The sequence below is a fragment of the Mustela lutreola genome, chromosome 10 (assembly GCF_030435805.1).
Source record: "Mustela lutreola isolate mMusLut2 chromosome 10, mMusLut2.pri, whole genome shotgun sequence".
In the NCBI taxonomy this organism is placed as follows: domain Eukaryota; kingdom Metazoa; phylum Chordata; class Mammalia; order Carnivora; family Mustelidae; genus Mustela; species Mustela lutreola.
In genome coordinates this window covers 49,844,397-49,871,665 of record NC_081299.1, presented here as the reverse complement: position 1 = coordinate 49,871,665, position 27,269 = coordinate 49,844,397, and the positions used below count along the sequence as shown (strand labels likewise).

Here is a 27,269-nt window from a genome sequence, read left to right as displayed (position 1 = left end):
GAGACCCTAAAATACCACGATTGCTCCAAATAATTCCAGTAAAAGGAATTAGACCTTCAAATCATCCAACAACCTTGTCACTTAAAAAAGCAAAGGGAAGAACAAAGATTTCTTTCAATTATCATGAATAAAGCAAACTGTTGTGATTAAATACTTTATTATGGTTGACATTTTAAGTGCTGATAAAAGAAAGTCTTCAAAAGCCTAATCTTTCAGCTTAGAGTACACAGTAATTTTAATAATGTATAATGACATACATGCTTTTATGGAAACATTATGTCTCCCCCACTCCCCAGGATATTCCAAAATGCTTTCACCCCTTTACCTAATTTTAACTATATAGATGGCCAAGGATTATCCCCATGATACAGATGGCCAAACTGAGGCTACAGGGTTAAGTGACTTATCAAAGCCTCAAAGAAAGCCAGTATCCAAGAGGGGATTTGTTTTAAGAAAGCAACTACCTTCACAATGTACATAGAGAAGTGATTAGAATAGCAGAAACTAATGAAGGTTTTACTTATATAATCTTAACAAAAGCTTTCTTTGGCTGGAAGGCCATTGTTCTTCCCCATATTGGACATTCTTTATAAAGAAGTCCTGCCTTACCTATTATACATTTATCACTCTTTAGTTTTTCTGAAGCAATACAATCTTGTCAATGTCAGGGAAGGGATGAATGCTTTCTGTGTACATTGATGTGCAATGTGGATACATTTTATTTATTCAACCAATATTTGAGCATAAAATTCATTGCATGATACACAATGAAGATAACAAAAAGTGTAAGTTATAGATCCTCCCTTTCAAAGGTTCCATTCTAGGACAGCGACAAGACACATATATTAACTTGCAAAGCAAGACGCTTGGTCTTGTGTGAAAGACTTTGGGACTTCGAGGAGTGTGAGGTGATGGCAGCCTGCATGGAGCTAAGGGGTTTTTGTGTAGAAAATCATACTTGAGCTGGTCTTGGGATGGACAAAATGTTGTAGGGACAACAGGATATTTTCAAATCCTGGGTGAAAATGGATGATTCACTTGTTTGCATGATTTGAGTACATATTCTATTTCCAGGCACTGTGCAAACAACTGTAAATACATGATTTCATTTGCTTAGATAAAATGAATCTCTTGAGGTAGAGATTATGATCTCCAATTTATAGATGAGGAACTTATGACTTAGAGAAGTAAATCAATATACAAGGTTCACACAGCCGGTAACAGTGGTGGAGACAGAGTTCCAACACTGGTCCGTTTGACCACTGAGCTTCTATCCTTACCCATGGTGTAATGCTGCCTCCCTAAAAGGCCCTATTTCTTTTTCTTTTTGCATTTGCTTCGCAATTTCAAAGAGAGGTTTCTTTTGTAACAAGTGTCCACCAAATGTCCAAATATGCCTTATGTTTATAGTAAAAAAGAGAGCCACTGTTTTTTTTTTTTTTTTTTTTTTTTTTTTTTAGCAGCGAGGTGACCTTGTTTTGCTGTAGGTCTGTTAAAATATCACCTCTGGCCTGGGTTTTGAGATCTATTACACAGTTACTGCCTACAAACTGGTGTTTGTCTGGTCAAGGTATTCCCAAGAGAAATTTTAAGAAGTTTTTAAAGGAGGCAGTAGAAGTCTTGTAATCTGGATACTATGCAGAGGTGAACATATGTGATTCTGAGCAACGGTGTAGTAAACAGCTTCCCCTGTCCCTGTGCCCCAGGACCCTGATAAAGGACACAACTTTCTCTTCTTCCAGGCCCTTTGAAGTTCGACGTCTATATGGATTCTCTAATGATTTACTGATTTGGGTTATAGCAACTCTTTACAATAAAAGGAGCATCGAGGTTGAATTCTCCTTTATGTACACATCACATTTATTCCACACTGGCTCATTCAGTCAGACTTGCTCTCCTTCAGTTTGGATCATCTTCCTAAAACATCAGCTTAATCCTGTGATCTCATTCCAAGCATTAGCTTTCCATCTGGTTCAGAGAAGAATAAAGAGCAATATGGCGTCTGCAGCAAATATTTCTTAGAGAGGCTCAGTACCAACCTTAAAAAGTATCTTAGCCCCAAGATGTCTCGTGTTAGCCCATCTCCACTCTGTGATTCTTGCCACAAAGACACCAATGAAGAGTTTCATCTAAATTACTCCAACTTCCTTTACTGGACCACTAACAGGGGGCAGGGTGCAGTAAGAATGGGTATCTGAGTAGATTTTCCAGAAAGAAGAACCGAGGATGCTGGGAACCATCTTGAATTCTGGTGAAAACAAAGAATCTTTGGTATTCCATAATTCTTAAACTAGGCACCTTTCTCTTTTCCTCACAAACATTTTTTTTTTTTTTTAATGGTATGAATAGGAGATCAAAGCTCATTGATCTGAAGGCTAAGGAGGTCCACTCTGGTTCAACCCAGCACGGATCATTTTGGCAAATGTGTTTAAGTATCCAGCATAAGGAAGCTCCCAATATTGGCCCTCACAGGTAAATGCTAGAATTGCTATAATAATGTGTAGAACTGTGGTTTTAAGGCAAGACGCCTAGAAGGCACTCAATATTTATTGAATTAAATGATGATATATGCACATTGCTTTATGCTCCTCAAAGAGTCTCTACAAATATTGTTTTATCGTGTCTCTATGTAAGAATAGGAGGTTGGAAGGAAAAGTTCATTCAGCAACAGTACTGTCCCGTTTTATTGGTGAGGTTATTAAAAAAATCCACAAGATAAATGGGAAGGCAAAGAGGCAGCTCACCCAGCTATCCTGACTGCTAACATCCTGTCCTTCCCAATCCTTATCACCTCACTACCCTGTGAACCTTTCTTCTGCTTGGAATGCCCTCTATTCATGTAAGTGACTTCTTAAGATTTCATGTCAATGCTGTCTAAACTTTGAAGTCTATATGATAAAAAGTAGTAACAGCACATTCCACATCATCTTCTGAATGCTTATTTTCTTGCATCTCTCTTCTGCCCTAGACTGTATGCTTGATGAGGACAGGAACCACTGAATTCCCAGTGACAGGCACTCAGGAAATTGTCATTTAATGAACAAATGAAACTTATGGTTCCCTCCTCTGAGTTCCCGTAGAAATTTCTATTTTTAATGCTCATTTAGCATTTAAAATGTTAACCTGACCATAGAAAGATGAGAAACATTACCTGCTTTATCTCCCTGAGACGAAAATCTTCTGACTAAAAGGACTTCATGTCTTTTATTTTCCCCTACAGTTTAAGATGCTTAATGAATGCTGACCCTGAGGATAATATCAGAATACCTCCCCACTGAAAGAGACTCATTCATAATCCAATTCAGATGCAAGGTTTCAAGTTAGAAAAAAATATATAAGTTGCCTTTCTGATTATAACACACACACACACACACACACACACACACACACCCCACAGAAGTGAAATAATAAGAAACCTTGAGAAAATTCTGTCAGTGATCACAAGATGTTTAAAGATGGAGGAAGTAAGTCTTCATAAAGGTGGATATAGTAATTGCTTCAAAAAATAGTCCAAATACTTATTTTCATCAGTCTGATTTCTGCGTGTGTGCATTGGGCGCTCCTTCAACAGCCATTTTCCCCTGAGATGCTCACAAGCATTCACAACGGGATTCAGATTTGTGGGTCTCACATTCAGATGAATGCAAGAAATATCAGTTTCCCCAGGCATATGTCAAAGTAGACAAGAGACCATAACTTTCTAGGATGTTTTATAATACCAGCTGGTAGATCACAGACCTACCTAAGCGACAATCTGATGGAAGAAAGTAAACATGGTTACAATTATTCATACTCCTACTGTGGGAGTTTCATAAACAAACTAATAAATATTTTCATCTTGCAGTAAGATCAAGTTAAGTGATTTGCTGACATTCTCTTGAGGTTTAAAGCTTGTCTTTAATGTGAAATACAAATCATATTTCTTGTGGACACATTTTAATAATAAACTTAAAAGCACACGAGACAAAAATAATGAAAACATTGCAATGAAAACCAGACAAACTATCTACCACTTCAAAAAGAATGAGTGAAAACTGCTCGTCAACACCGTGATGCAAACAGCCTCAGTGCAAAACGCCACATATTGAAATCAGGTTTCAAGGAAAGGGAATCAGCAGGATGAGAGAATGAAAAATAGCTCTTACTTGAAAACAGGTAACTAGCTATAGGAAAATATACTCACCTAACACACACACACACACACACACGCACACACACACACTCCTTTTGCAGGACAGACTTGATTTGGGTTCAGTTCAAATTACCTCCTACCTCTTGGCAACATCCCACAAGGAATGAGGGGTTTGGTCCCTCTTCTGGCCTGAGGTAGGGATTCAGGGTTTGATGCCAAAGCTGTTCCCAGGGAGGAGAAACTGGAGCACTTACTGCCTTTAGGAGCATTCTAGGAGTGGCCTCCTTGTCTCTCCTTCTGCTACGCTGCTCCCAAGGCCATGATCTAAGCCCAAGCCAGGGTGCTGGGGAGTGGCTCACCTCTGGGTCCTGTGATGACAGGTCGGTGGTGCTGTGTGAATGCGGTTCCCAGGGAGGAGGTCTGCGAAGGGGAGGGGCTGCTGAAACCAGACTTCTCCGACTTCTTCAGTGTGGTTGGAGATGGCATTCCTGGCAAGAAGGATTGAGTGATAAGCACATTTTAATTCAGGGCACGGCAGCTTGTATTAAAGATAAAACTGGAAGAATTAAAAAAAAAAAGAAATCCACCTGGGTGCGCAGAATTTGTTTGGAATGACTTTGAATTTGTCACAGGAACCAACAGGGGACAAAATGGCCCCTTGGTAAGTCCACCTAGAATTGACTTCAACTTACTCTACTCAGTCACAGTTCCTTTTGGCATGATTGAGCTTGTCTATGGAGGGCCCCTGCCCAGAGTTTCCTGCAAGTTGTGTGCGCCTGTGGCCCATGGGAGCCTTCAGAAAGGAGGTTCTCGAAGGCACATGAAGACCCCATCTGCAACCATTTCATCTTGCCAGGTACCTTGCTGAAGCACGAAAGCACCTTCTTCACATTTTAAATAATTTAGCTATTTTCACATTAAAAAAAAAAAAAAAAGCCCTCAACAAGGACAACTCAGTTGCTCATCCAATGAATTATTTATAATAGAAAAAAGAAATAAAAGGTCAAAGTAAAAAAAAAAAATCCTTAAATGCTCAACAATTGAAACTGGTTAAATAAATATGATTGAACTCATCCAAATCATACCGTTAGAGAATAAGGACATTCCATTTAATGACATGGAATAAAGACATGGAAAGTGATTATAAAATAGGATGTTGTGCTGGGAGGCCACTTAAAAATATAGGTCTCTGTGCAGAGAAAGAACTGGAAGGAAACGCATATAAACTCTAATGGGGGTTCTCTCTGTGTGATGGATTTGGGTGGTTTTCATTGCCTCTTTTTGCTTGCTTGTTTCTCCTGTGATGAACATATATTACTTTTATGTTAAGAAAATACAATAAAAACTTGTTTTTAAAAATAGTATTTTTATCATAGTTTCTGAGGTTTTCATAACATTTCCAGCATAGAAAAGGCTTTGGGAGGAAAATAATGGGAAAATGGTCTCTTGTAATTACTGAGTTAGTAATGTTCTCGGCAGCCACGCTGACACACACAACTGGAGGCATCGATCAGTTTGGTAGGGTGCCAATTAAAACAAAGAAAACTTGGATATAGAAATAACGGAAATGACTCCTTGTTCTCCACATCACAGGACAAATTTGGGCTCTCTTAAATTTGCAGCACAAAACTGGTCTGAGTGCATGTCAAAAGAATCAGCTCTCTTTTACTCACATAGGTCTACATATGTTGTATTCTATGACGAGAGAATTATTGGGGTGAGCTGGAAAACTAAGTAATAAAAATAATAATGATATTAGCAGGTATCTGTTATTGAGTAGTTACTAACTCGCAAGCACTGTGCCAAGCACTTTATAGGTATAGATCTGTCCCAAAACTTAGTTTGGCTTGTATCTAAATACGTCCTTGTTATTTATGTCCACAAATTTCCTTCATAGGTTCTACAACACAAGTTTTGAGTGCGACTTCAGGTTCTATATGGATAGAATGTGTTTTGTGTTTCTATTTTCAGAATATCCAACAAAGGGTCTAGAATGCAGTCAGTGGCCTGAAAAGATATTTAAACTAGGTGTCACAGTCTCAACCTTATCTGTGGCTTTACTAACCAACATAGTAAAACTTGAGAGTTTGACCCCACGAAAGAAACAAATTGCAAGCTGGTAGGCATATCTGCAGGGTACCATGTAAAGACATTAGGAAGTGCTGTGTGATTTCACACCAACTGGACAGATCTAGATTCCAGCCATTCCAGATCAATATCTACACGATTTGAATGAAAAAGCACGTCACTCAGCAACTTAGCTATGTTTCCTTGCTCTTTGAATCAGTAACCAAAGTCACACCATACCAATATCCTAACACCAGTAGGATAGATTGGGGTCTTGGACCAACATTCGTTGCAAGTAACTTAGCCTAAGGTATAATCACAGAACTACATTAGAGAGAGGATTTCCAATTTAAAAATTAAAGGGAAGAAATAAACGTTAACCAAAATGTAAACAAACCTCTCAATTCATTCAAACCTCTCCTGCGCAAAACACATTTTTAGGCTGCCAACCAATCCACTGATTTCAGCTCAGTCAAATGCCTGAATTATGTGTCATGAAACAGAAATAGAACAGAAGATGAAAATGTCAAAACTTTTAAGATGGCAGAATTTTTTTCAGACAATGGAATCACTGAGGAAACGCAGCATCTGAACTAACCTTATTAAAGAAAGCAAATGGTTGCCTTCACAGAAAAGGAAGCATTTCTTTGAAAAGTTCATGAGTTCCAACCCGTGCCGTTCTAAATACGGCAGAGACAGTGACATGACTTAAATCCACCATTTACATTTACTCTTTTAAGAGAGGGAATGGAGAGGTAAGACTCAGGTAATCATGAACATGAAGAATGATGAAGTTGGTAAACAGATTCAAAAACAGCAAAATTCAAATCCTCTTTGAAGGGGTTAAAGAGAAAAGAAATACTGTCTGCATTCAAGAACAACAAGCCAAACTATGTATAATCTTCTAAATTTATCCCACTCAAGTAAGATGAACCCTAAGGCTGTCATGAATCTCAAAATTACTTTGTGTTTTCAATTTTTAAAGACTTACATTGAGCACATTTCCTTATTATATACTTTAATATTTTCTCCATATGCATAATGTATGTTTTGGTTAATTTGCTTCATATACTTAATTGACAGGATAAAATTTCAAAATGGTAGTAAACTACTTTATGTTAAAAGTGAGAGAACATTAATCTTGACTTTTATTTTTGAAATCAAATTTGGATTCTGCCTGTTAGATTAAAAGTAAGCTTCTTGTTACAATTTCTCTTACCAATTATCCGTGCACAATTGTTATACCATGGTTGTACAGATTAATGAATGATTGGCTTCTTAATAAAGCAAAACTTTGATTTCAATGTATTTTTCAGAAGCATCAGATTTTTTAAAAAAAGATTATAAAGTAATGCTGCCTTTTTTTCCAGAACAAACAAATTATTACTCCAAAGTTCTTTTCCCTATGTAAAAATAAAGAATTTTATAGAACAAGAAGCAGAAATTTAGCAGGATGCTGTGTTTCAATGGGACATTTTCTCCTATTGGTTGCTCTAAAAAAAACCCCAATGGTGGTAAAGAAAATAGAAGATGGATTTCTTGTTCTTTTTTTTTTCTTTTTCAACCTTTTTTCAGAGAGAATGAGAGAGAGCGAGCACGTATGAGTGGGGGGGGGGAGCGCAGAGGGAGAGGGAGAGAGAGAATATTAAGCAGTTCCTCAAATGCAGGACTTGATCTCACAACCCTGAGACCTTGACCTGAGCTGAAATAAAGAGTTCAATGTTTAACCCACTGAGCCAACCCAGGCGCCCCTAGAAGACAGATTTCAAAAAGCATTTTGGCTTGTCATTGGTTTTCTAACCATCAGACTTTCTGAATTTCTCTCCACTTTGCCATTTTCCTAAGCTACCTGAGTTGTTTGAAATAGTGTCCAGGGGACACAGGCAAACATGAAATTCTAGTCATTCAATGAATCTGTTCCTTGAAGGCAGTTATAAGTGAGAGGCCCAATAGGAAAACCCTGAAAGCACAGGCCAGAAACAGTACTCACAAATATTCCATTATAGTCATCATTAATATTTGTGGTAGTCAGAATTCTAAGATGACCCCAGGGCTCCTGGTCCCTGGGGTACCTACTTTACAAAATCTCCTCCAGTTGAATGTGGGCAGTATCTGTGAATATGATGGATGTTCTTCTCGTGATTAGGTTGTTGTATTGCAAAGGTGAAGGGGCTTTTGAAGATGTAATTTAGGTCTCTAATCAGATGATTCTGAATTAATTAAAAGGTTATTATCCTGGGTGGGCCTGACCTAATCAGGCAAACCTTTTAAAAGAGAGACTAGAAGTCAGAGAGATTCTCCTGCTGCCTTTGAAGAAATAAGCTGCCATGATGTAAAGGGGTCTATGAGAGGGCCATATGGCAAGGAAATGCAGGGACTTTTAGGAGCTAAGCAGGGCCCCTGGCTGACAGCTAGCCTTAAGAAAGCCAGAACCTCAGTCTTAAAGCTATAAGGAACTCAATTCTGCCAATAATCACGAGAGTTTGCAAGAAGACTCAGAGCTCCAGAAGACTCAGAGCTGCAGTCCAGGACTACAAAATGCAGCCTGGACGAAATATTGATTATAGCCTTGTGAGACCCTGAGATGAGGGACTACCTAAGTTGTGCCCAGACTCTTGACCCATGGAAACTGGTGATAAGGTAATAAGGTAATAAATGTGTTTCGTTTTAAGCTATGTTTGTGGTAATTCGTTATACAGCAATAGCAAACTAAGGTGTTACTCAAATATGAGACTACTGTCCATGCTAGAAATGTATGTATTAAAGATGTTTACTGGGAACTAATTATTCTCTAGAATTCCAGAAGCTTCTATCATTTTTAGCAAATACATGCTAGATAGTGAAGTTTGCCTCTAGCCTACACTCACTCAGAGAAAACAGTAAGACATCTTTTTGGAAAAGAAGTGAACAAGTGGTTATTTCTAATGGCGTAAATTTTATTTCCAAATAAATTTGGAAACCTTCTATTTCCCCCTGATTCTTTTAGGAAATACCAATAACAAAATCAGATCAAATGACATGAAAAACCTCAAAAATAATTCTTGGGGTCTCCTATAATAAATCAAGGTGTATTTGGTAAGTTTTTCTACAACCTGATATTACAGAAAGTGAAAAAGAAGATACAGGGGAGGAGCGCCTGGGTGGCTCAGTGGGTTAAGCCGCTGCCTTCGGCTCAGGTCATGATCTCAGGGTCCTGGGATCGAGTCCCGCATCGGGCTCTCTGCTCAGCAGGGAGCCTGCTTCCTCCTCTCTCTCTCTGCCTGCCTCTCTGCCTACTTGTAATCTCTCTCTGTCAAATAAATAAATAAATCTTTAAAAAAAAGAAAAAAGAAGATACAGGGGAAAAATGCATAATTAATTTCAACTCCATCTGTCTCCTAAATTTTGAGACTTAACCAACTACTTTGACCTTTGACTAAGAACTTTATAGGGACAGTTATAAATCAAGTCCTACAGGAATGAGAAGAAAGTACAATGCTATACTTTGCTTAAGGAAGCTTCTTAAAGGGGATTTTTAAGAGTCAAGGAGGTACAATATTAATGGGAAGGTGGGGGGGGAGGGAGAGATCACAATAAACTGTAATTATTCAAGAAACAATGGCATAACATGCTGGATTTTTAAAAAGGCAAAACTGTAACAAGTCGGTGTGAGTGCTTCCTCAAAAATTCACTGTCCTGTTCACAGCGGGACATTATCTTGTCTGTTGTACAGTTTGGGTGGTTGTTCTCCAAATTGTTGGAAAAAATTTAACTGGTATATATTTCTTTCTTCAAAGTAGCAAAGTCAAGAACAGGAAGTTTTCTATAATGCGCATTTAGAGTTGCAATCTGTTTGGGAAAAATTCTGGAAACAAGCAAACTCTGCACTTTTGTTTTAAAATCCAATATATAAGCAGGTTAGAGAGGACTACAAAATGCTGCCAGTTTGACTTTACGTATTCTCCAGACCATTGCCCTCATCTAATTCCCAGTGACCTATCATTACTACTGCTTTAGCAGAACAACTATTATACCAAACCTGAAGGCTGCTGGAAGGCTTCATCCATCCAGTGGCCTCAAGAGAGCTCGGAGGCCGCTAAAGAGATGGTCATCAAACCTTTATATATTGATCATTCCCAAACACAGACTGAGAAGAATAAAATGTATAAATTATGGAATACCTACTATGTGCCAAGTACTTACAAATATCTCAAATGCTTATATTTTCATTCTCCAATAGGTAGGTATTAATATCCTTATAACTAAATATAACTTATATTTAACTTACATATATATAACTTAATATAACTTATAACTAAATATTGCAGAAACGTGACACCAAGAGATGTCAAGCAACTTGCTTAAGACCACACAGCTATGAAGCAGTATTTCAGACCCTGGTCTCTGGTCCTAAAGCTTGTAGGTTCTGTAACACATCACACTGCCTCATATAGTTTCCCTTGTATATTATACAAACTGTGTCCTACTTAAGTCAATAAAGTATATTTATAGTTCAAGTTTCTAATTTGGTTATCCAAAGAAAAAATTCAAAGAAAGGTTAAATCAGCTGCAAAAGAACATGCAAAAAATAAAAACAACTCTACAGTATACTAAGAAGCCTCTCATCTTATATGGCAAAGGTTTTTCTTGGCACTTGGAGAGATTAGTTAGGATTTTATTAAACATACCGCATTTATTATCAGTATTTTTAAGACGGAACCTCCAAGGAATAAGTATCGCCTAGACTTAGAAGAACATAATGACCCAAAGATGTTAAATTGTTTAACAGCAAATTCGTACATTTAATATTCATAAGAGGTCTCTTGCCTGTTCAACAAGTTACTTCCTCTATAAAGCCTCAGGCAAACATAAGCAGGATCAAAAGTTTTTTTTTTAAGACCCACTGATATCTCCCAAGTCTTGTCTATGTTATAACGCAGTCATACCTCACGCAGAGGTAAAGTCTAACACACACAATGATCTAGAATTCAGTAAGTCTTGACATCAAGAGAGGCCTCTGAGCTGCTAAAGTCCGTGTCAAAACAAGCAACTTAGCTGAGTCACCGAACTCATAGGAAAGCATCGTTTTACCGACTCTCCAAGTATTTCAAGGAGGAGGCTGTGATGGTGTGAGTCGAATGCTACTGAGGGGTCACGTATAATGAGAATAAATGAGCTCCAGGAGGGCAAGGCACAGGGAAGATAGGTGAGAACGGCTTACAAAATCAGGAAGGAAGAAGGGAAAAGGGGCATAGTCAGCACCTCCCGAAATGAGTCTGCAGAGGGAAGCAGACGGTAGGGTGGTAAGCTTTGGGCGCTGGGGGGAAGCAAGGCAGAGCTTCTGGAAGATGGGAGGCAGTAAAGCACGCTTGCCCGCGAGGTGGGCAGGAAACAAAGACTCAGGGAGGGGATCACAGGAAAGTCCCGAAGAAGGCGAGAGGCCACACAAGCACCGCTTGGAGGGTCGGGGCTGGAACCCAGCAGGCCGGGGCTCTTCCCGTTTCCACCGTTACGCCCGCCGACATGCTTCTTCCTGAAAAAAGTTCCGATTACTTCTCTATCGTACTAACACGACGGATCACGAGCTGGTTTAAAATCGAGCTCACTCATGATACCACCATAGTTTTCTACAGCCTAAGTGGCGCGCTGACTGCCACTGTGGTTCTTCTCTTTCCACCCCGGCATTCCGATTCCCCTAAACCCCGAGATCTAGGTGCAGGCAGTGGGTGCCCCAGCCACATCTCTCTGACGAATGGAGTCAGCATCCATTTCCGCACCGTTTTTCAGGCTCAGGATGAAAGTTGGGTAAGTCCCCGTTCCATATTTTGCAACTCATCTACCACCAGCAAAAAAACCAAACCAAACCAAAACAAAACAAAACACAAAAAAAACCCTTTTTTTTTGAGGATATAGAGAAATTGGAACTCTTTTTTTTTTTTTTAAGATTTTATTTATTCATTTGACAGACAGAGATCACAAGTAGGCAGAGAGAGAGAAGAGGAAGCAGGCTCCCTGCTGAGCAGAGAGCCCGATGCGGGGCTCGATCTGGACCCTGAGATCATGACCTGAGCCCAAGGCAGAGGCTTAACCTACTGAGCCACCCAGGTGCCCCCCACTAACAAATTTATGCTCAGACTCAACTCTTCCCGACGGAGAGAACCCAGCACTCCCTGGCAGCTGCTGAACAGGCGAGAACGGACCTTCCTAGGACCATCTCCTCTGCACCTTGTGATGAGAGAATCACTAACCGTGATGCTAAATAAAGGCTGTGATTGCATAGATTAATCTCACAGTTAAAGCGCCATTCTGTTCCTCTGGGTAGAAACACACACTGTGTGATAGGAGGAGGTATTTCAAGATCCTGCACTCATCTTTAAGATTTGTGTCCTAACGATAAAATCCATTATGGTTCATTCCAATGTGATTTATGATGATTAACGCACTCAACAAAAAAAAAAAAAAAAAAAAAAAAAGGTAAAACATTCAGACTATTTTGACTTTTAACCTTTTTCGGTGAATAGAAATGTTTTAAAATCATTTTTTATGATGGAGAGAATAAAATGGAAGTTAATATAGCTTCTGAGGTTTATCCTTCTTACTCTATAGGCAACCATTTAAGATGAGCTGAAAGGACCCCCCAAAGAATTAGCACATCATAAAGACGTTCAGGTAATTTAAAAGGCTTGCATACAAGTGATTTCTTTAATTTTTAAAAATGGGAGAATGGAGTGAAAATTATATGGATTATTCAGGAGAAAAGAAATGATGAGTTCTCTAATGTATTCCAAATGTTCGTTTGTGAGTGAAAATTTACTACCTGGGAGAATAAAGAATAGACACAAGAAAAATGTCATATAAAGATCTGGTTCCTGGGCCAACAATAAAGTTTCCTGAGTTTTAAGGGGGATTTCCTCTCCTTTTAGGGCAAATACAGACACCCCAGTGTCAGAACTGAAGTTTAAAATGCTGTATTTCATCCTCCTCCTACTTAGAAGCTGGAGACTCCTACCCATTCCGATCCTTCCCCTGTCCCTCCCATCCTCCCTTGTGTTTAGGGAAGGATTGATTTTGGCTCGACATAGCAATCACACAACATTCACAGAGGACTGAGAATAAACAAAAAATTACTGAGAAAACCAAATAATTTCCTTTGCATGAAAAATAAATTCAGTATAGTACAGCGTAATGTTTTATTCATCCTGCCTAGATACCCAGCTGAAAAGTAAAAAACTCAATCATACATATGTTTGGTTCCTATCTGCCCTATCCAATATGGTAGCTACTAGCCACATGTGGCTACTTACATTTAAATTAATTAAAATTAAATGAATTTAAAAATTCAGTTGCTCCAGCAAAGCCATATTTCAAGTGCTCAATAGCCATATTTGGCTAGTTGTTACAATGCTGGACAGTGAAGATATAGAACATTTGCCTCACTGCAGAAAGTTCTATGAGACAGCTCTCGTCTATACACCACCAAGTAATTTTTCATGCTTTTGGTCCTACTATTATACAGCAGGTAAACCGCACTTCATTTTTTCAGCACGTATAGCTCTTTTGTAAGTTACGAAGCAAAGCATACACATATACAAATTAAAAATTATATATAGCCTGGGGGAGCAGAGGGGACAATAACACTCTCCTCCCCATCTCCAACAGGCTAGGGATAATCCAGTGCTCAAACCTGGTAAACATCTTCCTTAGATACGTTTCTCTATCTAGAATACCAGTTTCAGTGATGTGAAGTTAAGTGTTTATTAAAATATGCTCACTTCTGTCAGAACGTGATCGAAAGCTTGGCATTTACAGGTCTTATTGGTAAAATTTCATTTTAGAGATGTAGTCTGTGATGTTCCATGGTTGGGATATGCCTGCACTGGGGATCTATTCATCCTGGGGTTCCTTGGATACAAGCAGAAGGGCCATCATTTTACTTAAGGTAAAATCTGAAACTGACCGGAACATTTCATAGGGGGAAAAAAGAAATATAATTTTAGGCCTCTTCAAATTGCTTGAACTGTGAAATCAAGTAATGAACACTAGAAAAGGTTCTGTCAGCTAGAATCTGAGCTTAGCGTAGTCAGCATTTTCTTGCTAAACCTTATTATGGGAAAGCATTTGATTTTTCATCTCTGTACTGTGTTCATCCCCACAAATAAACTACTTTGACCTCCACCTGTTACTTAGTGAAATCTGCCCACCAACCTTCAATAACCCTATTCTTTGTCATCAAAGGCCTTTGAGTCGCTGAGAAAGTGGGAAGATAGAGCTGTGCAAGGAGCTGAACTGATACGACTTTATAACTATGCAGTAGTTCGTAGTTCAAGCCGGATGCTACACAGCCAAAGGGGAAAAAAAAATTTTTTTTTTAAAGGCTGGAAGGGGGCAACATGTTTCATCGCTTTAACATGAAATTTTTCACAGAAAGAGAATCTCTCTTGAGCTCTTATCGAATGCAAAAAAACTCCTGGCCCTTTCTTTATAAGGGAAACCTCTCTCTACGAGAGTTCCGCCTTCATTTTCGATAGATGAGCCAATAGGTCCTCCTTTCAAAGCCTGAGAACACTTCAAGTTATGTTCATTCTGCAGAACAAAATGAACTACGGACTTCCAAGGCAGCCTCGTGGATGCAAAAGGACCACACTGTTCTTCAACGCTGCTAAAACACAAAATAAAAATTTAAAAGGGCAGTAGCTGTGCATAGCTACATAGATCATGTTCTGAAGCAGTATCTGATAAAACAGTTTCTTTTTTTAACAATGACATACCAGAAAAGAAGAAATTTCTGTGTAAAGTTGCACTTCGCCTGATTAACGCTACACTCAGCACTAGAGACAGTGTCTGTCTAATTACACTGTATAGTTATCTGAGAAGGATTAGCACCATGTTTCTGCTCACTGTCATTCTCTGTGACAACGTAATGATAGATCCGTTTACTTACGAGTGCCATGATTATAAACTGTGCTGTTTTCTTAACTGTCTTCAGATCCTGGAAATATTTTATTAAAAATTACTTATCTGACATGAAGGGTAAATACTTGGCAAAAGTTCTTCATATCAATTAAGTCAACAAGTTGGTTCCATTCAGTCACAGTCTTGGTTGAGTGTCTTCCCTTAGGTTTGGTGACACTGGATCACCAATCCAATATAAAAGCGTTTGCTTTTATATTGGCGTTAATGATTCACGCTTTTTTCTCCTTGTCTTATTTGTCCAAATCCTAAAGTTTGGTTTTCACTTAGACTAAAAACTGCTCGTGGCCGACATTTTCTCTGGAGTCATGATTTAGCACTTCTCCTTCATATTCACACCTTTTTTTTTGGAACCCAACACAAGGATCCAATTTTATACCGACAACTCCCCACAGGCCAATCAGGATGGGTTGCTAGCAATATACCATCTTTTGCAGCTTTTTCTACTTGTATAATTAACTTTATCCAGCATCTATTAGGAAAAGGTCTTTACACAAGATAAAAACTGAAAAGCAAACCATGTTGGGCTCTACAAGTGGGCTGGCTACCCTCAAACCGAATGACTATTTCCTTGTGTGTCTAAACAGACACAACGAGGGTCCTCTCCTTTTTTTCCCCCTTCCACTCGCCAATCTCAAATGACAGTTGTCACCAACTGGGTCCCTGAATGTAAAGAACAACCAAAGACGTATACTGAATGTAAGCGGCTACACTCCTCCCACAAGGCAGAGTTTATGTCTATGGTTTTAGTCAACTTCAGACAACTGCCAAGTAGTCCAAGTGGCAAATAATGACATTTATAACAAACTATATCTCTCAAAAAGTCTCCAAATGTGTGGTGAGGACATAAATTTAGGTAACCCGATATAATGATTATGTGTTATAAAGATTTTTTTTTTTAAAGCTAAAGCCATGTTAAGGCTTCAATGTTGATGGACAAACTCATAAATATATCAAGCACATCAAAAGGAGAAAAATTGCCAGTTAAGTCTTTTGAGGATAAAATTTCTTTTCTGAAAAGGGGGGGAAAAAAACACCCACTGAAAAAGAGAACTCTTAAAATTAGAAGCAGGTGTCACCACTATGAAGTGATAAATATCAAAGAATTACTGGCCCCAAAAAGCACTCTTATGCAACCCATACTACTTTTAATCCTTACATATGTATCTTGACATAAGAACATGAAGAGCTGCTTGTATCAGTCCCTACAGAGTGTTAGAACAGAAGAGATGTTGCACGGCCATTTTGATAAAGCCTCTCTTCCTTGGGTTCACGAAATGGCTGAAAGGCAGATGGCAAATTCGGACTGGCATTGAGTCGTAAGTAATCTTGATATCCTAGAATTCATTCATCTTGGAAGCTAATCACGGTGGAGTGACTTCTGGGTTGGGATAACCTAACAAGGCAGAGTAATCTGCTATTCCAGAGGACATTTCCAATTAGAAATGTCTACTGGGCTGTCGTTCCTTGAATTTCTAATGCCTTGAGTGCATTTCCAACAACGCACACGAAAACTTTACCTCTCATTACATACGATCACAAAAGATTGGCACATTGCTTCAGAATGAGGGCGGTGAGATGTGTGGACCACGTGAAAACCTGGGAGGGCTGGAGTAGCCTCTGGAAGAACACCGAGCATTCACAGCTGTCTGGAAAGCCTGTTCTCCACAGCGGGCTGAAGGCACTGATCATAACCCAGTTCCTCACTCCAAACAGACCACAAAACCAGGAACCAGAGTGAACCGGAGTAATCTGGCAATTTCAGAGGGGTTTTAAACTGTCAAGAAAGGGAGGTCAGTAATTCTTGACTCTGAGGAGGCAAGCCCCGTTCACTGTATTTCGACAGATTGAGTTTCTCCATCACGGTTTAATTTTTCATCAAGGTTAAGTGATGCTGTGACATAAAGTGACAAAATTTTTTATTCCTGACGTCTTCTCCTATTTAAGAGACACACTTTGTGATTCAGTGCTGGAGAGAACCCTCTCCATTTTAGGACTTGTGCTGTTCAGGAATCTATCAGGAAACAGTCCCTGATTTACTATGCCAATGTGAGCATTTCTCGTAATCTTGTAGGATGTAATTCACCCATCATCTCGAAATGGGTGCCATGTCTTTGATTAATGATGAGTTTATGATGTATTTGAAAGCCTTGGATGGATACAGTAGGATAAATAGGCATTATTGTAATCCTCTGCTGAGCAGGAAAGCGAGTGGGATGTTCACAATCGCAACAGAAATGGACACATAGCACAGGCAGAAAAGCTACTGACCCTTGAGTTCTGCACAGGCAGGGAGGTTTCTGTCTTCTTCTTTCCCCATTCCTCACATAAAGCCCCTATTCTGGAGTATTAAAAAGCTACTTTATTGAAGACACTGATGGACAAAAAAAGAGAAAACTTTATTCCAAACTTTATTCCTATATAGCTGATGGTGTTGTATTTTGTTGTTTCACATTTAAATAGAACAATCAGTATGTGGGAAAAATATAAAAACCTATGAGAGAGGGAAGTAAGTCTGAAAAAAGATTTATTGTTGACCTGTATCATTTTTTACAAATTAAATCTCTCCCCCCCAACTCTCTCTTAGAACTATGTCTGGCCCATAGTAAGTGCTTAATAAATATTAGCTATCAGTTTTAAACACTTACATGTTTAAAATTTCAGCAGCATTCCAATGACAAAATATAGGTTAAATTGTCTTTCATTGTTAGTCAAATTGCGGTTATTATTTGAGTCTATGAAATATCTACATTTTGTTTACAGAAGAGAGGAAGTCAGAACGCTAAAGAATTTTTTTTCCTTATATGAGGTTAAAATTGCCTTCTGTTTGAGTTCTACAAATATCTAATAATGCTAGATAAATAAAATTTATTAGATATAGGAAAACCAGCATAGCCAACTCTTAGGTAAGTCTGATCTGCCTGCCCATCTACCTGTCTCTTTTGTTTCTTCTCTTCCAACTATAACTTTTGGTTATTTTTCCCTTTGGTGAATTTAATGTCAATTCAGAGTAATTGTATTTCCTCTAAGTAAACATTTGCTTAGATTCTGCCCAATTTCATTCATTACCCACAGATCAGAACACTCTGTTTCGGGAAGGGGGATTTGAATCCATGGGTGCAGAAAGATCTTTGGCCGGAGTCAGATGACATTGCTTTCTTTGCACACTTCCTGAGAGTTTTCTAGCATACTGACTGGTTTTCTACAGGCTTTTTAGAGATAAAGAAAGAGAAGGCTGGTATTATGAAGGGAAGGAAATAGGGACTAGCCTTTACTAATGTTCCTTTAATAATGGAATGTTTGATGCACCAGTTTTTTTCAAGCAGATATGGTGGAGGGCAGTGGTATAAGCCAATGAATAAACTCCTGACCTGGATGAATCCTAGTACTCCTGTCTTTTTTGTGGCCACGAGGTGCTTGTTTGAGCAGTTAGCCCTCCTTCCTTTGCTGCCTGCAAACACTTTGAGGGCAGAGTCTGTCTTGGCTTATTTACTTATTTTTCCCTCTTTCACCTTGCACAGTGCTTAGCATGTAATAGACACAGATTCGTAACTATGTTTTCCATTTAACTTCATGTACAGGCGTACCTCGGATATAAGGCAGGTTCAGTTCCAGACCACCATAACAAAGCGAATATTGCAAAAAAGGCAAGACAAGTGAATTTTTTGGTTTCCCAGTACACATCAAAGTTATGCAATAGTCTACTCAGTGTACAATGCCATTATGTCTAAAAAAAAAAAAAGTATGTACCTTAATTTAAAAATACTTTATTACTATGCTAACCATCATCTGAACTTCTTGCAACTTATAACCACTGATCACAGAACACCACATCAAATATAATAATGATGAAAAAGCTTACAGTGTTGCAAGAATTACCAAAATATGACACAAGACAGGAAGTGAGCAAATGCTGTTGGAAAAATGATGCCAAGACGCTTGCTTGATGCAGGGTTGCAACAAACCTTCATTAAGAACACAGTATCTGGGAAGGGGGAGATATCAAAGTACCATAAAATGAGGTATGCTTATATCTTAAACTCATATAGCACTTCAGAGTTTTCAAATATTTACCAAAACATAAAGATACATAGTACTTGTATAACACTTTATGGTTTACGAAGTATACTTTACCTTTAAAAAAAAAAAGATTTTATTTATTTGACAGGCAGAGATCACAAGTAGGCAGAGGCAGGCAGAGAGGGGTGGGGGGAAGCACTGAGCAGAGAGCCTGATGTGGGGCTTGATCCCAGGACCCTGAGATCATGACCTGAGCAGAAGGCAGAGGCTTTAACCTACTGAGCCACCCAGGCGACCCTACTTTACCTATTTTTAAAATACCCTATGTTTGGGGCTATGCACAGTACCTTGCACACAGCTGGTACTTAAGAAATAGTAGTTCCTACTTTTATATACCTCTATTTGATCATGTCAGAGCTATACCATACACAGCCTGGGCTGTTTTACTGTCCCCAGCCTTTATGTATGAGGAGATAAAAATTCAGAGAAGTAGTCTGCTCAAGTCCCCAGGCAGGCTGGGGTTCACGGCAGAATATAAGAATTATAGAGCTGTGATTCTTAATTTGTACTTTTCCCTCTTTATGATATGTTCTATTTCACTCCTATTTTCTCCCTTCTTAAGCGAGCCTGTAAGATTGGTGTGGCCGGAATAAACCTTGCCGTAGGGTTCCTTCCCACGACATGCTACACTCGGCCACGCGATGAGCCAGCACTTCGCTAACCGAGGCTGCTAGGGCTGGGCTGAAGACGGAGATGCGGACAGGGGAGGGCAGATTCCCCGTCTCCATCCAAGGTATAAGCTCCATCTCTTTCTTTCTCCTTTCTGGAATATTTACACAGCCTCAATTTCAAACATGAAATTAACAATTTGGAGATGTGGATAATTTCTGCACTCAGACGAGCCCAGCTGAAATGCAGCATCTGTTTTCCGGGACGCTTCTGTATTCACGAGACTGTGCATCTGGGTTCTGATGCAAGAGGGCTGCATTCATTCACACAGCAAATGTACGCAGCGCTCCGCTTCCTGAACACTTCGCCCCCCTCACGGGGTGAGCGCAGACATGTGTGGTCTCCAGCTTATTATTTATTTATTTATTCAACAAATATTGATTGAACGGAGAGCCTGTGCCAGATACTAGACTAGGCTGCAGGAATATAACAGTCATTTTCTGGACGATGCTTTCTTGTATATAATATATGTATATATAGGTGAGAGGAGTATTTTTTTTTTTTTTTTTAAATAGGGAACCTTTTGGACTCTCAATTACAATTGGTCATTTTAGGCCCTTTATTTGGCATGATGAAAACAGCTTTGAATAAAGAAAGTAAGGACATTTGGGAAGGGTGGTTAGAGGGCTCGCTGTGTGACACGGTTTTCCTGCCATAAACCCTTGTTGGGATGAAATGTCTCCGAGGAAGGAGGGTCCCTAAACCATAGCACCCCTTCCCTCCCCACTGCCTGCTACTGTACCAGTGTTCCCTGGTGGACCAGTCTCTAATGAGCTGGTGCCAATACTAAAGGGATAATGGAAGAGAATGTGGTTGCAGAATGATGCTTTCCCACTGCTCCATAAATGCAGAAGAAAAGCCAAGACATTGATCCTACGGCAGTGTTCTGTAACAGCGACTATTCCTATTACAGCGGGAGACTGTGGGAGATTTAATCATTGTCCCTAATATATGCTAGTGCAGCAGAGTGTCTGTGATCAAGGTACTATTGTTACCAGTATGCTGCCTTTTTATTGGCAGTGATAATGGGCCTCCTCCTTTGAGTTGCAGCTACAAGTTTAAGTTGGTAAACTTCCCCCACTCTTACAATTGATGAATGACGGTTGGCAGGTCAAATTAGGACCAGCAGAGTTGGGAATCCAAGTGAACTTAATATGTGGTATTTAAAATGACAATGAATGAACAGAAGCCTGCAAAATCCAACTGTGCTCTCAGGAGTGGTGACATTGAACTCTGCGTCTACAGGTCCCAGGCCAGTGGTTGACCAGATGATTACAAAGATATTCTTTTACAAATGCCTTTTAAAAATGTCTTTCTTTACTTAATGATCATGAGAAGAACAGACCACATGTTACTGCACTGCTTAATCTTGACCTTCAAAAATGAAGAGCACTTAGTCTTTGGGAAGAAGTTTATCTACGAAAGAAGTTTATCACTGAAAGTTTTTAAAAGAGAGAACTATAACTAAACTTACTATTTATCAAATCTGACTTTAAAAGCTCTTCATTGAACTGTTTAGAACTCCTGACGTCTTGGCTGATGTAATGGTGCCTGTTCAGAAGGTCTGACAATCGTGGTGTGAAGGAAGGCATGCTATTTCTGAATATTTTTTTTCTTCAGAAGAAAATTTCAGGAGTCTTTGACTCCTGTTTTCAAGGAGAGTACTGAATTTCACCAAAAGTCCTATAATTTCATGCTTTTTCTTTTCTTTCTTTCTTTTTTTTTTTTTTTTTAAGATTTTGTTCATTTATTTGACAGAGACAGTGAGAGAGGGAACACAAGCAGGGGGAGTGGGAGAGAGAGAAGCAGGTTCCCCACTGAGCAGGGAGCTGGGTGCGGGGCTCGATCCCAGGACCCTGGGTTCATGACCTGAGCCAAAGGCAGACGCTTAATGACTGAGCCACCCAGGTGCCCCAATTTCATGCTTTTTTACAATTAAAAAAAATGATCTGAACCTCTTGTGGAACTTCACGGAAACATACTTGCTTGGTGCAGCTGTGGTCTCAAATGTAGTAAGTGGTGCCACTTGGTAATGTGTGAAGCGGGATGGATCCTTAACAGAGTCGCTTTTGGGAAACAAAGCATGAGAAGGTTCACAGGGCAACCACAAAGCTGCCTTGCAACTCAGGAAGAAAGATACAGGAAGAACACTTGAATTTATATACACTAATAATTAAAAGACTAAGGAATATCAAGTCTCACTTTCAAGTCAGTGACTGTTTCTCCTCTGGGTTCCAGCTGACACCTCATTCCATGGCTGCCTTTGGAGGAAAGTGTCCTGAATTCTCCAGTTAGACTGAATAACTCTCCTCTTTTACTTCTAAGGGATTTAAACCTGTCTCCTTTCAACCACCATTAGCTGAATATAATCTTAACACTACCTCACACGATTAGAGAACATTCACTTTAGAAAAGGACTTTGGCACTTGGAATGGAAGTTCAAATTCATTACCTCATTTAATTGTGACAACTCTGTGACAGAGACGGACTGGAAACAACAGTTCCCATCTTACAGAGAGTAGCTGACAACTGAGGAAATGTGATTTGCCCTTGGAAGATAGGGACCTAATAGAGTCATCTTTGTACATATCTCATAGTGCACTCAGTCAGCGCTTAATAAAGATTCAGTGAGTTGGTCTGACTTGAGGTATACTGATCAGTCATACTTGAGGTATACTGATCAGCACTTAGAATGGAGGAAGATGAGAGAGAGAGATGGAGAACAAGCATTCTTTCATGCAGTGAAACTCAACACTGCACAAGTCAATGAGTGAGTGTGCTACCCCCTCTGCTCTGTTTTAAAATAGGTTAGGGTTTCTAAAGATACAAATGTAGTGATCCAAAGGGGCACGTGCACCCGAATGTTTATAGCAGCAATGTCCACAATAGCCAAACTATGGAAAGAACCTAGATGTCCATCAACAGATGAATGGATAAAGAAGATGTGGTATGTATATATATACAATGGAATACTATGCAGCCATCAAAAGAAATGAAATCTTGCCATTTGCGACAATGTGGATAGAACTAGAGGGTATTATGCTTAGCGAAATAAGTCAATTGGAGAAAGACAACTATCATATGATCTCCCTGATATGAGGAAGTGGAGATGCAACGTGGGGGGTTTGGGAGGTAGGAAAAGAATAAATGAAACAAGATGGGATCAGGAGGGAGGCAAACCATAAGAGACTCTTAATGTCACAAAACAAACTGAGGGTGGCCAGGGAGAGAGGGGTAGGGAGAGGATGGTGGGGTTATGGACATTGGGGAGGGTATGTGCTATGGTGAGTGCTGTGAAGTGTGTAAACCTGATGATTCACAGACCTGTACCCATGGGGCTAATAATATATGTTTATAAAAAATGAATAAAAAGTAAAAAAAAAAATAGGTTAGGGTTTTATTTCTCTAGAAAAACACTAAAGGCATTCCTATTTAAAGTTGGGGGAAATAAATAAATAAAATAAAATAAATAAATAAAATCTTTTAAAAATACATTAATTAATTTAAAAAATTAAAAATAAGTATTATCTCAAAAAAAGGGTTGATTAACTTAAAGGCGTACCCTTTAAGGCGAACAATACTTGTAATAAAGTTTGGTACACCATTACTTGTCAATGGGGCCCATGGTTGAGCCTGAGCTGTCGTTGGCTTACTACTTGTTAATAATTAGATTTGACTAAGTAAGAGTCTACGGATTGAAAATACAGCAAACATCAATTCTGGGAGGATTACTGCTGGCAAATTTTGTTTAGGTTTATTGAAAACACCCCCAATTCCCTGCTTTGTAGGCTCCACTCAATCCATCAATACTTCTTGAGTACATATTATGTACCAGATGCTGATATGGATGCTGGGGATAAGCAGTGAAAAAGACAGACTAAGTCCCACTGCCCATGGAGTGTACATTCTCCAGAGAGAACACAGACGAGAGGAGTAGACAGGCATACGAAGAAAGAAAAGCAAGGTTAAGAATTATTGAATGATGGAAGAAAAAACACCAAGTCTTTAGATCACTGGGAGCCTCTCTGATTGACATCTTATTTGAACAAAGATCGGAATGCTGAAGATGATTTGAATTTATAGGGAAAAAAATTAACATTTTACTCAGTTAAAAGTTAACACTATTTGCTCATATATTGTGTCCTATGTGTGTTTAATAACCCACACTCCTTCTCTGGCTTTCGATTATACGACAAGGCTTTGGGATAAAGAAAAGTTGGGGGATTTTTCAGGTCTTTCTGTTGAGTTATTTTTTCGTTTTTATTATTGTGTTTTTAATTTCAATACAAACCCAGGACATGAGATCTTCAATTATAAGCATAAGCATTATGGTAAAGAGGTTACTGAGCATAGAAGACAAAACTTAACCTCTGAACTCAGACTCAGGTTCAAGTTTGGACCCTGGATCCACAGGTTTACTATCTGTGTGGCCTGAGACAAGTCACCTAACCTTTTACAATTCTGCTTTCTTCTCTGCTGAGGCAAGATCCTTCCATTCTGTCTTGCACAATTCAGGGTAGTTAAAAACCAAAACAAAACAAAACACAAAATCCTGGTATACAGAAGGTACTCCAACAATCGTAACTGCAGTTTTTACCGTGTGTATGGAAGCACCATGCGTAGCATCTGAGCCCACGTAGGCGCCTCTTGGCTTCCTATTTACTTGCATTATGAGTTTCTCTGTAATTATTCATTTGTACAGATAAACAAGAGTTGATGGTATGTGAGTTTTTCTTTGATAGAATTTCACAGAACTCATTTCATCAGTGCGTGATTAGCTTCAAAGCTTCGAATCTAACCCAGTTTTGAGATAACTGGGAAATGAAACTAAGTGGAGGGAACAAATGCGGCATTGTAAGAGAAGCAAAAGTCAGCTGGAGGTTGTCTGATGTTCTTAAACTAACATCATCTTTCATCTCCTATGCCCTTCTTCTCAGATAATAAGAGCTCTGCACTGAGACTGCTGAGATAAACTAATGGGGAACAGGATACTACAAAAGACATTTGAAAGAGCCCATGTAATTTACTGCATGTCTGGTTTGTTTTACTTTCCAAAGCCTTCCTGTTGCTCAAGGAAATTTGTCTCCTCTGGCCACCTTCGGCCCTCTTTTGGCAGGGAGTCCTGAAAAAGCATCTGAGGGCAGGTAAACAGATGCAAAGCTCTCTAAGTGAGGAGTCAGGACAGGCCGTGCTTCCTGTGTCACATAGGAGGCATGGACAAAGTATCCTTTCGCATTTGTTTGAGAGAATTATCCCCTCTGTCGGCAACCAAGAGGCTGCTGGTGCATTCAGTATAAGTAACTCCCAACATGTTCTGAAGGTAATTTACATGAGGGAACCACTAAAAGCCTCCTACTCAATGAACTGTACCCCCAGGGAAAAGCTACGCAGGCCCGGATCAGTGTGGGAACAACATAAGGGTGTTCTCTGTGCCAAAAAGGGGATTGGGCTAGATGGAAAATCCCCAAAAAGGACCATCTGGCAGCATAAATTATCCATTTAAAATGGCTGGTGTGAGTTAATGACACCAAAGTCACCAGGCACATGTACAACATCCTTCGGTTGAGTTTTAATGTCCCCTCAGGCCCTGTTTCAATTATGACTTTCTACGCTGAATATGGCCAAGTGTAAATATATCCACTGTCCTCCTCCAACCCCAAACACGTACACCATGAAACTGCATTTTTCTGTGACGCAATAGAGAGAGCGGATGGACAGTCAATCCAAGAATCCAGTATAATTGTGGGGGATTTCTCTATTATGCCGCACATATAGTATCATTACCCAAAAAGAATTCAGCTGTTAAACTTTCATTATTTAACGACTGCAAAGGATCTAGGCATTCAGATGTTAAAATTTATGATCATTTGACTCACAGGGTGCAAACTGGAAAAGAATTACTCTGAAAAAAAAGAGTCACTAGGTCAAAGTACCCTATATTCAACCTGCCTCCCTCTGCCTCCAATATGCTCCCCACCCCCACCAAAATACCTACTTAAGGTCCTGGAGAAGAGTCTGGGGGGTGGGGGTGGGGCTTCATGTACATCAACACGGTAAAGCAGCTTCACTGTGTATAAAACCTCATTAACACAATACTCAAGCACCACGTCCCAAACCTATATATCTCGATTCCGAGTTTCACTGAAGCAGGTAAACTGGCTAGAACTCTAATTAGCCTTTTAAAAAGGGTTCAAAGAAGTTTAATTTTTTAATAGCACATAAACTTTTCATTGGCACTATCCTGAGATCTTGCTGATGATGCCGTTGGCGGCAATGGGGAGTCAGCATTTTCATCTGCATTTAGGCCTGGCTTTATTTCTTATACACTCTCAGTGAACCGGCGTGAGCTAAGAATGTTGCGAAGCAGATGTGTATGACCTTTCTAGAAGATCCACCACACCTTGACTGCTGTGTTGGTAATCATTAGAAATAATGAGAAGATGGAGGCCAAGGTCCTCATCTCTGTACTTTTGCAACTGTCATCATGTAATGTTCTCCTGATACATCTGTGTCCCACCCCCAACTGTGAATTCCTTGAAAGCCAAAGCCAGAGGTTTCCCATTCACCCTTCGGATCCCGGGACCAAGCAGAAAGTTCCCAGTGAGGATGGCTGAATGAGTGAGTGAGAAAATTAAGTACAAGCAAGACCAAATGAAACTTGTGCATTTTAGTAGAAGGAGCAAGATAAAGGACTCGGCCTGTGGGGCCTGAGGTTCCTTTGTTTTTAATTATCATGCAATAAAACTGCTGGGGGATGGAAGGTATCCACTTCTGTGAATGTTAACACATGTATAGATTCTTGTACCCACCGCCACAATCAGGATACACAACAGTTCCATCACCCCGAAAATCTCTCTCATGCCAGTCCCTGTGAGGATTGTGTTTTGATATGTGAGGGAGGAGAGAGAGGTATTAAGATCTGAAGACAAAAGGGTTAGTTCCAAAATCTCTTTGGTGTTTGTCTGTTCTTGCAAGGAATCCCTCTGAGGCCTAGGTGGGGGCAGAAGGATCAGAAAGCATTTTGTTTCAAAGTTCCTCGGAGCTAGGTAGGTATAACTCTTAGATGGGTTGTGTATGTTACCTTACTTCATTCTCAAGAGCATTGAAACAGTTATTAGTATCGACAGATTATGAACACGGAGACACTTAGGCTCAGAGAAGTTGGGTCATTTGCCTATAACCCCACAGCCAGCAGCAGCAGCAAGAGCCAGGATTACACTCTGACTCTCTGTTCCAAACCCACACCCCATCCTCTCTACCCATGTGACTTTGCAGGTTGAAGAAGGCGCACGAGAAGATGCTCCCTTGTCCATGCAGAGGTTAGACACGGAGAAAGGTTTCAAAACACTTCTGCTAGCTGAATTGCTCACAT

At 39.6% G+C, this 27,269-nt stretch overlaps 1 protein-coding gene across 7 annotated transcripts in view; it reads right to left on the bottom strand.

The window, feature by feature from the left end:
• The window catches only part of NFIA (nuclear factor I A), a 566,515-nt gene that overhangs the window by 74,136 nt on the left and 465,110 nt on the right, over positions 1 to 27,269 (bottom strand). For all 7 annotated transcript variants that reach the window (XM_059138245.1, XM_059138246.1, XM_059138244.1 and 4 more), the window contains exon 7: positions 4,492 to 4,620. In XM_059138245.1, the coding sequence (XP_058994228.1) occupies positions 4,492 to 4,620 (129 nt within the window). The remainder of the gene's footprint in view (positions 1 to 4,491; positions 4,621 to 27,269) is intronic.